The sequence below is a fragment of the Stomoxys calcitrans genome, chromosome 2 (assembly GCF_963082655.1).
Source record: "Stomoxys calcitrans chromosome 2, idStoCalc2.1, whole genome shotgun sequence".
NCBI classification, from domain to species: Eukaryota; Metazoa; Arthropoda; class Insecta; order Diptera; family Muscidae; genus Stomoxys; species Stomoxys calcitrans.
This window is the reverse complement of record NC_081553.1, coordinates 10,291,215-10,304,301: the sequence shown is the minus strand read 5'-3', so window position 1 is coordinate 10,304,301 and position 13,087 is coordinate 10,291,215. Positions and strand designations below refer to the sequence as shown.

Genomic DNA, 13,087 nt, shown 5'->3' with positions numbered 1-13,087 from the left:
ACCATGGATTCTGCTAAAAATTTATACAAACTAAATTTAGTTGTATGGCATAATTTTATTCTATATACCAAACTTCTGTCAAACCATCAAAATTAAAGCTTCTAGGAAACGAACAAGGATAACCAAGCGACCGGTTTATATGGGGGCTATACCAGGTTATTGACCGATTTGAACCGTGCTTGGCACTGTTGTTGGAAGTCATAACAACTGTGCCAAATTGTCGCTGAATCGTACAAAAATTGCGGCTTGTAAGGGCTCAAGACGTCAAATCGGGATTCCGGTTTATATGAGACCTATACCAGGTTATAGACCGAACGTATAAAAATTGCGGCTTGTAAGGGCTCAAGACGTCAAATCGGGAGACCGGTTTATATGGGAGCTATGTCAGGATAAAGACCGATTTGGACCATACATGGCACAGATGTTGGAAGTCATAACAGAGCACTATGTGCAAACTTGTAGCCAAATCGGACAAAAATTGTGGCTTCCAGGGGCTCAAGAAGTCAAATCAGGAGATCGGTTTATATGGGAGCTATATCAGGTTATAGATCGAATAGAACCGTACTTAGCACAGTTGTTGGAAGTCATAAGAGAACACTATGTGCAGAATTTAAGCCAAATCGGATGAAAATTGTGGCCCAAGAAGTCAAATCGAGCGGATGCTTTACTCCTTCAAAAGTTTGCGTGCTTTCGACAGACAGACGGACGGACGGACAGACGGATGGACAAGGCTAGATCGACTTATAATGTCATGACGATCAAGAATATATATACATTGTGTGGTCTTAGACGAATATTTCAAGGAGTCAGAAACAGAATGACGAAATAAGTGGTGGAGGGTATAAAAATGTATCCTTATTATTCCTACCACCATAGGATAGGGGGTATATTCATTTAGTCATTTTGTTTGTAATACATCGAAATATCCATTTCTGACCCTACAAAGTATACATAGTTCAGATCGTTGTTAAATTATAAGACAATTTAACGATGACCGTGTGTCTGTCCGTCCAATTCACCAATTGTAATCACGCTACAGTCATTTAAAATTAAGATATTGAGTTGAAATTTTGCACAGATTTGTGTTTCCTCTATACGCAGGTTAAGTTCTTGAATGGATCACATCGGACTATATTTGGAAGAAAACGTATTCTCTTCTTCTTGAAAGAAAACTTATTCTCCTGTATATGGCACATACTGCCTTGCCTTCTTCTTGTGTATGGAACATTGTGTGTGTATTATACAATACATCAGGGACCAATAGTTCAGGCCTTTAAAGGCTCATACTCAACTCCCAAAGTATACCCTGTTACTTAGTGGAATTTTCATGGGAAATTTAGTTCATAATTTAGTACTCAAAAGCCTTACATTTAAGTTCCATATTGTACCAATTGGTCTATAGGCCCATTTTGAAGAGGTTTTTCGTTAATGTCGTCCTCCGACTTTTTTTGGGTTACAAACAAAAATTATCTTAATCGGGATCTTAGGTTAAAGATATGTGTAAAGGCCATGACACTAAAATTATTTTACAGTGTAAATTAAAAAAAAAAATAGTAATAATTTTAAAATTAGTTATCGATGTTTTATTTGACTATATTCACTTTTATTTCTACTATATAGATTTAAATTTATTCATAAAAAATCATTTAGTTGACTTCTTTCAATAGAGTGTTTCTGTGCGACAGCCAGTAACGTACCACAGCCAAATTATTCTCCAACCAGGCGATGTTATTCTTCACATTCTCCAAGGCACGGACTCGAGCAGCTGTACCAGCACCTGCTTCAGGATATTTTTCAAAGAAATAGACCATTTCTTCATATTTAGTTTCGGTGTCAAAGCGACCAGTGATGGTAGGAATCATGCTACCCAAATAGCGTTCATTCAAACCGAAACGTTCGACCAAATCCTCCCAGTGTTCGCGAACATATTCCCAGACCAGAGATTCGCCCACTGGATTGGCGGCAATGTATTGCAGACATGTGAAATAATCCTGACCACGTACGTTGTCGGGATTCCAGGCCAATTGGATGTATCTACAAATAATATATATATGTCATTGTAAATTAAATAAAATTAAGTAAATTTAAGTTAAACCTTAATTTTAACAATAAAGAAAAACCAAACAAAAAAAAATAATTTTGTTACAATACATTCCAATCAAATTTTTCCACGAGCATTCCATTAAGGAACAGGGACAAACTTCTCATATATCAATGAGTGCTGTACAATTCAAGTTTAAGTTCAATGATAAGTAACCGAGCACAAACGGCGTGCCGCTGCACAGGGGGATAGAAACAAAAAGAAAACAAATAAAAGCGTGCTAAGTTCGGCCGGGCCGAATTTTATATACCCTCCACCATGGATCGCATTTGTAGAGTTCGTTTCCCGGCATCTCTTCTTAGGCAAAAAAAGATTAAAAGAAAAGATTTGCTCTGCTATTAGAGCGATATCAAGATATGGTTCGGTTCGGACCACAATTAAATTATATGTTGGAGACCTATGTAAAATGTTGGGGGCTCAAGAAGTAAAATAGAGAGATCGATATATACGGGAGCTGCATCAGGCTATAGACCGATTCAGACCATAATAAACACGTATGTTGATGTTCATGTGAGGATCCGTCGTACAAAATTTCAGGCAAATCGGATAATAATTGCGACCTCTAGAGGCTGAAGAAGTCAAGATCTCAGATCGGTTTATGTGGCAGCTATATCAGGTTATGAACCGATTTGAACCTCATTTGGCACAGTTGTTGAAAGTCATAATAAAATACGTTTTGCAAATTTCATCCAAATCGGAAAGGAAATGCTTCCTGTAGAGGCTCAAGAAGTCAAGACCCCAGATCGATTTATATTGCAGCTTTATCAAGTTATAGACCGATTTGAACTATTCTTAGCACAGTTGTTGAAAGTCGTAACAAAACACCTCATGCAAAATTTCAGCCAAATCGGATAGGAAATGCTCCCTGTAGAGGCTCAAGAAGACAAGACCCCAGATCGGTTTATATTGCAGCTTTATCAAGTTATGGACCGATTTGAAATATTCTTAACACAGTTGTTGAAAGTCATAATAAAACACCTCATGCAAAATTTCAGCCAAATCGGATGAGAAATGCGACCTCTATTGGCTCAAGAAGTCAAGACCCCAGATCGGTTTATATGGCAGCTATAGCAAAACGTGGACCGACATAGCCCATTTACAATCCCAACCGACCTGCACTAATAAGAAGTATTTGTGCAAAATTTCAAGCGGCTAGCTTTACTCTTTCGAAAATTAGCGTGCTTTCGACAGACAGACGGACGGACAGACGGACGGACAGACAGACGGACAGACGGACGAACGGACGGACAGACAGATGGACGGACGAACATGGCTAGTTCGACTTAAAATATCATGACGATCAAGAATATATATACTTTATGGGGTCTTAGACGTATATTTCCGGGAGTTACAAACAGAATGACGAAATTAGTATACCCCCATCCTATGGTGGAGGGCATAACTAGTAAAAAATCTAGCGTTTGAGAACGGGTAGACATCGCTTTGAAGAATCAAATGGTTAGAGCTGGGCGTCCCTAGGGTCCATAAGTTTGTCAACTTGGCATTTCGAAGAGTTGTTCTGGTTGCCAAGTTGTCTTTTGTGATCCTAATTCCAAATTTCAGGCAAATCGAATAAAAATTGTGCCCTCTAGAGGCTCAATAAGACTAATTGTGAGATCGGTTTATATGGCAGGTATATCAGGTTATGAATCTATTTGAACCATACTTAGCACAATTGTGATGATAATTACGCCCTCTAGAGTCTCAAGAAATCAAGACCCAAGGTCCGTTTATATGGAAGCTATATCAAAACATATACCTATTTGACCTATTTCCAATCCCAACCGACCTACACTCATAAGAAGTATTATGCAAAATTCCAACCGGCTAGCTTTACTTCTTCAAAAGTTTGCGTGCTTTCGACAGACGGACGGATATGGCTAGATCCACTTAAAATGTCATAACCTTTCAAGATTAAGAATATATATACAGGTGTTAGAAATGGAATGACAAAATTAGTATACCCCCTCTCGACATCCGCCCCAAAATTTGGTTTAGATCGGACTATATTTAGATATAGCTGCCATATAGTCCGATTTCCCGATTAAGGGTCTGAAGCGATTTCGCTGAAATTTGAAACAGTCTGTTATTTTAAGCATCCCAACATCCGACCTAAATATGGTTCTAATCAGACTATATTCAGATATAGCTGCTATATAGACCGATCTACCAATTAGAGGATTGAAGCCCATAAAAGCTTTATTTATTACCTAATTTCGCTGAATTTTGAAACAGTGAGTTGTTCCCTCCCAATATCCGACCTTAATATGGTTCATATCGGTTTATATTTGGATATAGCTGCCAAAAAGACCAAAATTTTGTTCTACAAAATTGAATAGTGACTTATAAATATTACAGCACTCAATGTCCGTGCCGAATTTGGGTGCTTAAGTTATCCAATATTCACTGGATTGTGACAACAGGGGGTTTACATTTAAACCCGAGGTGGTGGGTATCCAATGACTTTTTATACCCTGCACCACCACCAAGTATACCGATCGACTCAGAATCACTTTCTGATTCGATTTATCCATGTCCGTCTTTCCGTCTGTGTGTCCATGTATCTTGTAATCAAAGTGCAGGTCTTATTTGTTGTCCGATTGTCACGAAATTTTGTACATGTCACTTTTTTGGCCCAAGGACAAACGCTATTGATTTTGAGTGATTTCAAGGCTTTATAATCCACAATTTTCGCCCGATTTTACATGAGACGTTTAAATTGACGTTCCAATACGTGAGCAAAATTTTATTAAAATCAGTCCTATTTTAGATATAGCTCCAATGTGGATATTTCATGCGATATGAACTTTTGCAAATTACAAACTGCAAATTTTGTCCATGAACATTCCTCTAAGGAACAGGGGCAAACTTCTCACATATCAATGGGTGTAGTTCGATTCAAGTTTAAGCTCAATGATAAGGGGCCTCCCGTTTATAGCCGAGTCCGAACGGCGTGCCGCAGTGCGACACCTCTTTGGAGAGAAGTGGCATAGTACCTCACAAATGTTGCCAGCAATAGGAGGGCAAAACCACCGCTGACTTTTTTTTTCTGATGTTCGCGCCAGAAATCGAACCCAGGCATTCAGCGTCATGGGCGGACATGCTGACATCTGCGATACGGTGGCCTCCATTTAAATCGTCCATTTTAATTTGCAATTAAAATTATTTTCCTAATCGACTTACCGGCTTAAAATCCATGGCACCTGAACAGCAGACAAGCCATACATTAGCTTGGCTTTTTCACTAGCATCTTCCTCATTCACAAATAGATCCCACATTTTATTCCACTTCTCTTCATCACCAGAATCGAACATGCCATAATAATAAATGGTCTCACGCACATCGGGATGAGGACGTTCATTGGGATTTTCCAGCCATTTGTTGAATTCTTGTGAAGCTTGACTCAAACAGGTGGGCAAACCCAAAGAACAAGCGGCACTCAAAATAGTGACACGTAGACGACTAGAATATAAAAAATTATATTTTAATTAAACTTAACATTTTTCGAAGTAAGTTTAAAGAAATTTTAGTACTTTTGCAAATGATCAGTGCCCACTTCCCAACCAACAGTTTCATAGATGGGCGCTATCAAGTCCCGAGAATAGCTGTTATAGTCTACAAAGGCATCGGTAAACATTAGGGAACGTTTCAGAGAAGTCAATTTGGATGCAGCCACACTCCAGGGCACATATTGATCTTCTTTGCTGAGATATTGGGTCATATCCAAAGCCAAATCATATTCTAGTTGGGTGGCATCAGCCAAGGAGAAGGCATCGTTCAGCAGACAGGCGCGATCGCCAACGGAAAATACCTAAAATTAATAAGAAGAGCAATGCGATATGTTTAAACCAATTGTTATGCATAACATTTTTGATAACTCCCACCAAAAATAATAACAGTGTCTACTAGAAATTGTTATACGTTTCTATGGTAAGTTGCTGTCATAGTTGTTTCAAAAACTGTATTTGATGTAACTTCGAACTGGTTTTATACCCACCACATAGGATGGGGGAATGACTGCATTAGTCATTCCTTTTGTAACACCTCGAAATATTTATCTGTGATTCCAAAAAGCTTACACATTCTTGATCATTTAATCTGAGCTAGCCATGTCCGTCTGTTCATCCGTCTGTAGAAGTCCTGATAGCTTTCGAACGAAAAAAGATATCTGCTTAAAATTTTGCACAGATACTTAATGTATGTTGGCCTTTAGAGATTACAAATGGGCCATATCGGTTCATATTAGGATAGAGCAACAATATAAAATGGTTCTTTGACTTGACTTCGTGGTACCTAGACGAGGCAATTATTATGCGATTTGTCCGAAATTTTGTAGGTTCTGTTACGACTTCCAAAAACGGTGCCAAGTATGATCCAAGCCGGTCTATAATCTGACATAGCTCTCATACAAACCGCACAGTGTTTCGTTATGACTTTCAACATCCATAGAAAGTATTGACCAAATCGGTCAATAACCCGATATAGCTTATAATATTATATATAAAAATCAATTTGTGTTTGTTTGTCCGTTTGTGTGTTTTTTATAGATTCAGAAACGGCTGAACCGATTTTCTTGAAAATTTCACAAAAAGGGCAATATTGATCCCGTGGTGAAAATAGGGTACTACATTTTTTGATATCGGACCCTTCCCCTTACCCTAATATTCAGAAACGCCAGATCTCGGAGATGGGTGGTGAGAAATTTCAAGCGAAATTTTGAGTTCTCTCATATAGTACCCTAAAAATAAAAATTTGGTATCCAAATTTCGAATGGGATACGTAGGGGGCCGCCCCACTCTAAAATTTACCAAACATTTATTTAGACCAATCACGACAATATGGGACTCAAATGAAAGGTATTTAGTATAAGAAACCGTATCTGCTTTCCAATTGTCGGACCAAGTGCTAAGGGGACCACCCCAACCCCCAAAACACCCCTAAATCGGACATATTTACCGACCATGGCAATATGGGACTCAAATGAAAGGTATTTGAGAGTAGAATACGAATCTAATATCCAAATGTGGGACCACGTGTCTGGGGGTCCATCCCTTCCCAAAAACACCTCCCAAACAGTACTTATTTACTGACCATGGGAATATGGGGCTTAAATAAAGGTATTTGAGTGTAGAATACGAATCTGATATCCAAATATGGGTACAAGTGTTTGGGGGCCACCTTTCCAAAAAAGTATCCACCAAAGGGGACAAATTACGAACATAGCAATATGGGGCTCAAATGAAAGGCCTTTGGGAGTAAAACACGAATCTGATATCAATATTCGGGAAGTGTCTATGGGACCACCCCACCCCCATAACAACACCCAAATAGGAAGTATTTGTTGACTATTGCAATATTAAGCTAAAATAAGAAGGTTTTTAGAGTAGAACACGAAGCCGATATATATTTTCAAGGCCTACTCACTCCTAAGTCGGTCATTTTTACCGACCATGTCAATGTGGGGGGTAGGGCAAGAATTGATACCAAAATCACGAGAGCAGTCGAACGCGTAAAGCTAGTCGTTTGAACAGATACTTCTTATTGGTGTAGGTCATTGGAGATTGCAAATGGGCCATATCGGCTCAGATTTGGGTATAGCCCCGATATAAACCGATCTCCCAATTTGATTTTTTGAACCCCTAGAATCCTCAATTTTCATCCGATTCGGCTAAAAATTGAAACAAAGACTTGTATTATAATTTTCAACATCCATGCGAAGTACGGTCCGAATCGTTCGGTAAACAGATATAAACCCCATATAAACCGATCCCCGGATTAGACTTCTTGAGCCCTTAGAAGCCTCAATTTTCATTCGATTTGGCTAAAATTTGGAACAAAGACTTGCCAAGTGTGATCCGAATCGGTCTATAAACAGATATAACCCCCTATAAACCGATCCCCCAACTTGACTTCTTAAGCCCTTAAAAGCCTCAATTTTCCTCCGATTCAGCTAAAATTTGAAACAAAGACTTAAGTTATCATTTCCAATGTCAATGCTTAGTATGATCCCAATCGTTCTATAAACAGATATAGCTCCCATATAACCGATCCCCGGATTAGACTTCTTGAGCCTTTAAAAGCCTCAACTTTCATCCGATTTGGCTAAAATTTGGAAAAAAAGACTTGTGTTATGACTTCCAACACTATTGCCAAGTGTGATCCGAATCGGTCTAGAAACAGATATAGCTCCCATATAAATCGATCCCCGGATTTGACTTCTTGAGCCCTCAGAAACCTCAATTTTCATCCGATTTGGCTGAAATTCGGATTAAAAACCTATCTTATGATTTAAAAAATGAGTACCAAGTTTTATCCGAATCGGTCAATATGGTGATAAAGATCCCCATAGGTACCGATATCCCTTTATGACTTCTTGAGACCAAAATAATTAAAATACAAACTCAATTAAAAAGGGTAAATTTTTAGAGGAATCCATGGTGGTGGGTATCTAAAATTCGTCACTGGTATACAAATTTTGAGAGCTTTAGCTCACTCCGTTAAGGAAGTACCATCTAATACGTTTGAGTACCTATATATACGAATAAAAAATATCTTCTAGTTGCCGAATATATTCTTTCAAGGCACCAATTACACCAAAATTAGAATGTTTTCTTCCACATGTCGTATTTTTGTCAAGACTGCGATAATGTTTGTCAAATTGCTAAAGCAGTCCCCGTTCGCTTAAGGCAAAGATATTACGCTATTTCGTACTATTTTGCCCGTTTTGGTACCAAAAAACGTACAAATTTTGAAAGAATCACTTAGTCATCCATTATTTAGTTCTTTAGTTGTACCTACATGTCAAATTCCGGACCTCTAGTTCTATCTATAAAAAAAGTGCCAATTAGTACCAATTTTGGTACCTAAATGTTCGAATTGTGAAAAAAATTATTTTCTCGTCCATCATATATTTCTAAGTTTTACCTACATGCCAAATTTCAGACCTCTAGCCCATCTGCACAGAAAGTGCCATATGATGAGAATATTGGTACCAAAATGTACAAATTGTACAAAAAAGATCAAATTCACCCATCATATTTTTCCTAGTTGTACCTCCATGCCAAATTTCAGACCTTTAGCTCCTTCTGTAAAGAAAGTATAACATTATACCAATTTTGGTATAATTTAGTCACCCATCACATATTTCCTAGTTGTATCTACATACCAAATTTCTGACATCTAGCTCCATCTGTGAAGAAAGTAACAAAAGGTACCAATTGCGGCACTAAACGTACGTTTTCTCTCGTTACCAGTACTATTTATCCATTTTTTCTTTTCACCCTCATCCTTTTGCACTAGACGTCTTTTAAGTCAAATTTCAACCTCTATCCATCCAGTTCACCCATTTCGTAACTTTTTGGTACTGTTTTAAGTACCTAAATGTACAAATTTCCAAAAACTCTTATAGTCATCCAATTAAGGTTGCCATAGTGCACCTAAATTCCAGAATTAAGAGCTCTAATTCAATTTACAAAGAAAGTACCAAATAGTACCAATTTCGGTACTAAACGTACTATTTCTCCTTACTTTTACGAAACGCTATTTAATTTACTTTTTAGTACCAAAATGTACGAATATCAGCAAATCCATCCTTATCCCGTGCATATGGCCCAAGACCAACATTCATGCAAAATTTGATGATTCTAGATTTAGCCGTTTTGCGCAGATTAGTCAGTCGGTCAGTCAGCAATCGGACAGCCACGTAACTCTTTTATATATATAGATATTCAGTTTCTATCGCCATATAATATGTGAAATGTGCTGGTAAATGAAAAACACCGATCGATGCGAACTAGTTCATTTCAGATCACCAGTTGCCCGGTCAATTGCACCTCTTTTTCATTAACTATACTCGGATGGATGTGTTCAGTAAAGGTGCTTTTAGTTAAGATTTGTATTTGCAATCTCTTTAACAATCAAATTATATCACACAACTCTGAATTTGATAGTAGCTTCCATATAAGTAAATTAGCCTTACTCACTTATCTCTCTGTACTTTTAAACAAATCTTCAACTTTCACTAATCTGCCCAAGAAGTTTACCATGTCAACATTTACTTACATTTGGAGTTTCAATTAGTTTGTCAGCCAAATTTTTCCACATATTAATGGGATAGTGAACACGATAATAGCCAATTTGATCAAAGTTAAATTTAATCCAGTCCACAGCATTTGGCAACGTAATGGTGACTGCAAATTAAAACAAAGCGCAAAGATAAGAATTTACGATGAAAACGAAAACATCAAACAAAACCTACTGTCACTCTGGTCATAGTAAAACCATTCAAGTTTGACAACATCACTGGCACTGGTCTTATAGGTAATTGGTATGGACCATTTGTAGCTGTGCAATTATGGGGAATAATAAAAAAATAAAGAGTTTATGACTTCAACCAACTAACCAACTTACTCGAAAGGTGAATCATCATAGGTGCCATCATAATCCTTGGGATTGGAGAAGAACCGTTTCTGTGTCAATTTGTATTCGGTGGCAGACAACTGTTGTACAACTACCACTGGCAAGCCCATTTGTTCTGTCCAAGTGCGCATAATGGCCTTGACATCAAAGCCCAGATTCAGCTTTTCGATTTCTGTGAGAAAGTCATCGGTGACGGCATTCTTGTATTTGAATTCATTCAGATAGTTGGTGACAGCATGTTCGAAATTATCATCACCCAAGAAATCATCCAACATTCGAATAATCGATGAGCCTTTGGAGTAGGTAATGGTATCGAAAATTTCCGTAATTTGATCGGGATTGGCAACAGTTTGAATAATGGGATGAGAACCCAAAGTGGCATCCAAGGCCAATACACCATGCAAGGTGTTGGTGATGAATTGATCTCTCTATTGAATATACAGTTAAAATATTTCGTTTTTTTTTTTTTGTTTGAATTCTATCTTCTTACCATTTTCCATTCTGGATAAATAGCCTCAACACCTTTGTTTTCAATGTAACTGGCGAAGCCTTCATTTAGCCACAAATCATTCCACCACATCATGGTTACCAAATTGCCGAACCACATGTGAGCAAATTCATGGGCAATGACACTGGCAATGCGTTGCTTATTGGCTGTGGAACTAACAGCTTCATCATAGAGCAGCGAGGTCTCACGATATGTAACCAAACCCCAATGTTCCATGGCACCCGAGACAAAGTCAGGAATGGCAGCCATATCTGAAATTTTTTTATATTAAAAAGTAAAAAAAAATGGCTATTAAATCAACAATGAAAATCATATAAATAGAAAGGGCCATCTGCGAAGTGGCTACAAGTAAATGCGACACAAAATAGAAGTCAAACCTCTAAGGCCCAGATAGGTGGAAATTTAGAACTTCTAGGACCTGAATATATGTTTAGTGCACCTGACATGCTGAAATCAGTTGCGCCCCATATGGCCGCCATATTTATAGCGTGCCTAAGATTGGCTTGTGCGCCAAAGGAATGCCAGGAGAGTATATCTTGCTGCTAAAGCATGTTATGTGACGCCTACTAAATTATGGAGACTGCCTTACACGATTTTGAATTTACTTTTTATACCCACCACCGATGGATGGATTTTGCCCTTCCGTTTGTTACACATCGAAATATTCATTTCCGACCCTATAAAGTATATATATTCTTGATCAGCATAAAAATCTAAGACGATATAGCCATGTCCGTCCGTCTGTCTGTTGAAATCACGCTACAATCTTTTAAAAAAGAAATATTGAGCTGAAACTTTGCACAGATATCTTCATATAGCCCCCATATAGACCGATCCGCCGATTTAGGATTTTAGGCCCACAAAAACCACATCTTGTGTACGATTTTGCTGAAATTTGGGACAGTGAGTTGGGTTAGACAAGTCGACATCGTTCTTCAATTTGGCTCAGATCGGTTCAGATTTGGATATAGCTGCCATATAGACCGAACCACCGATTTAGGGTCTTACGCCAATAAAAGCCACATTTATTATCCGATTTTGCTGAAATTTGGGACAGTGAGTTGTGTTAAGCCCTTCAAAATATTTCAACAATTTGGAATGGATAGATAAAGATCTGCATATAGCTGCCATATAGACCGATCTCCCGATTTAAGGTTTTGGGCCCATAAAAGGCGCATTTAATATCCGATGTCGCCGAAATTTGGGACGGTGAGTCGAGTTAAGCCCTTCGACATACTTCTGCAATTTGGCTTAGATCGATCAAGATTTGCATATAGCTGTCATATAGACCGATCTCTCGATTTAAGGTTTTGGGCCCATAAAAGGCGCATTTATTGTCCGATTTCGCCGAAATTTTGAACAGTGAGCTAAGCTCACCTCCTCGACATATTTCTGCAATATGGCACAGATCGGTCCAGATTTGGATATAGCTGCCATATAGACCGATCTCTCGATTTAAGGTTTTGGACCAATAAAATGCGCATTTATTGTCCGATGTCGCTAAAATTCGGGACAGTGAGTTAAGTTAAGCCCCTCGACATTTTGCTGCAATTTGGCACAGATCGGTCCAGATTTGTATATAACTGCCATACAGACCGATTTCTCGATTTAAGGTTTTGGACCCATAAAATGCGAATTTATAATCCGATGTCGCCGAAATTTAGGACAGTGAGTTAAGTTAAGCCCCCCGACATATTTCTGCAATATGGCACAGATCGGTCCAGATTTGGATATAGCTGCTATATAGACCGATCTCTCGATTTAAGTTATTGGACTCATAAATGGCGCATTTATTGTCTGATGTCGCCGAAATTTGGGACGGTGAGTTAAGTTAAGCCCTTAGACATCTTTCTTCAATTTGGCCTATATCGATCAAGATTTGCATGTAGCTGCCATATAGACAGATCTCTCGATTTAAGGTTTTGGTTCCATAAAAGGCGCATTTTTTTTGTCCGATTTTCACCAGATTGTGACGAAATGGGGTTTACATGTATACCCGAGGTGGTGGGTATCCAAAGTTAAGCCCGACCGAACTTAATGCCTTTTTACTTTTTTACTAT

At 38.3% G+C, this 13,087-nt stretch overlaps 2 protein-coding genes across 3 annotated transcripts in view; one reads left to right on the top strand and one right to left on the bottom strand.

The window, feature by feature from the left end:
• The window catches only part of LOC106084195 (protein apnoia), a 123,650-nt gene that overhangs the window by 59,163 nt on the left and 51,400 nt on the right, over positions 1-13,087 (top strand). The gene's annotated exons all lie outside the window — the stretch shown is intronic.
• Positions 1-13,087, bottom strand: part of LOC106083937 (glutamyl aminopeptidase) — a 34,194-nt gene that overhangs the window by 15,222 nt on the left and 5,885 nt on the right. The window contains exons 6-12 of the mRNA XM_059363788.1: positions 11,010-11,278; positions 10,511-10,947; positions 10,359-10,444; positions 10,163-10,290; positions 5,635-5,912; positions 5,285-5,563; positions 1,652-2,034 (exon numbers count right to left, since the gene is read on the bottom strand). Coding sequence (XP_059219771.1) covers positions 1,652-2,034; positions 5,285-5,563; positions 5,635-5,912; positions 10,163-10,290; positions 10,359-10,444; positions 10,511-10,947; positions 11,010-11,278 — 1,860 coding nt within the window. The remainder of the gene's footprint in view (positions 1-1,651; positions 2,035-5,284; positions 5,564-5,634; positions 5,913-10,162; positions 10,291-10,358; positions 10,445-10,510; positions 10,948-11,009; positions 11,279-13,087) is intronic.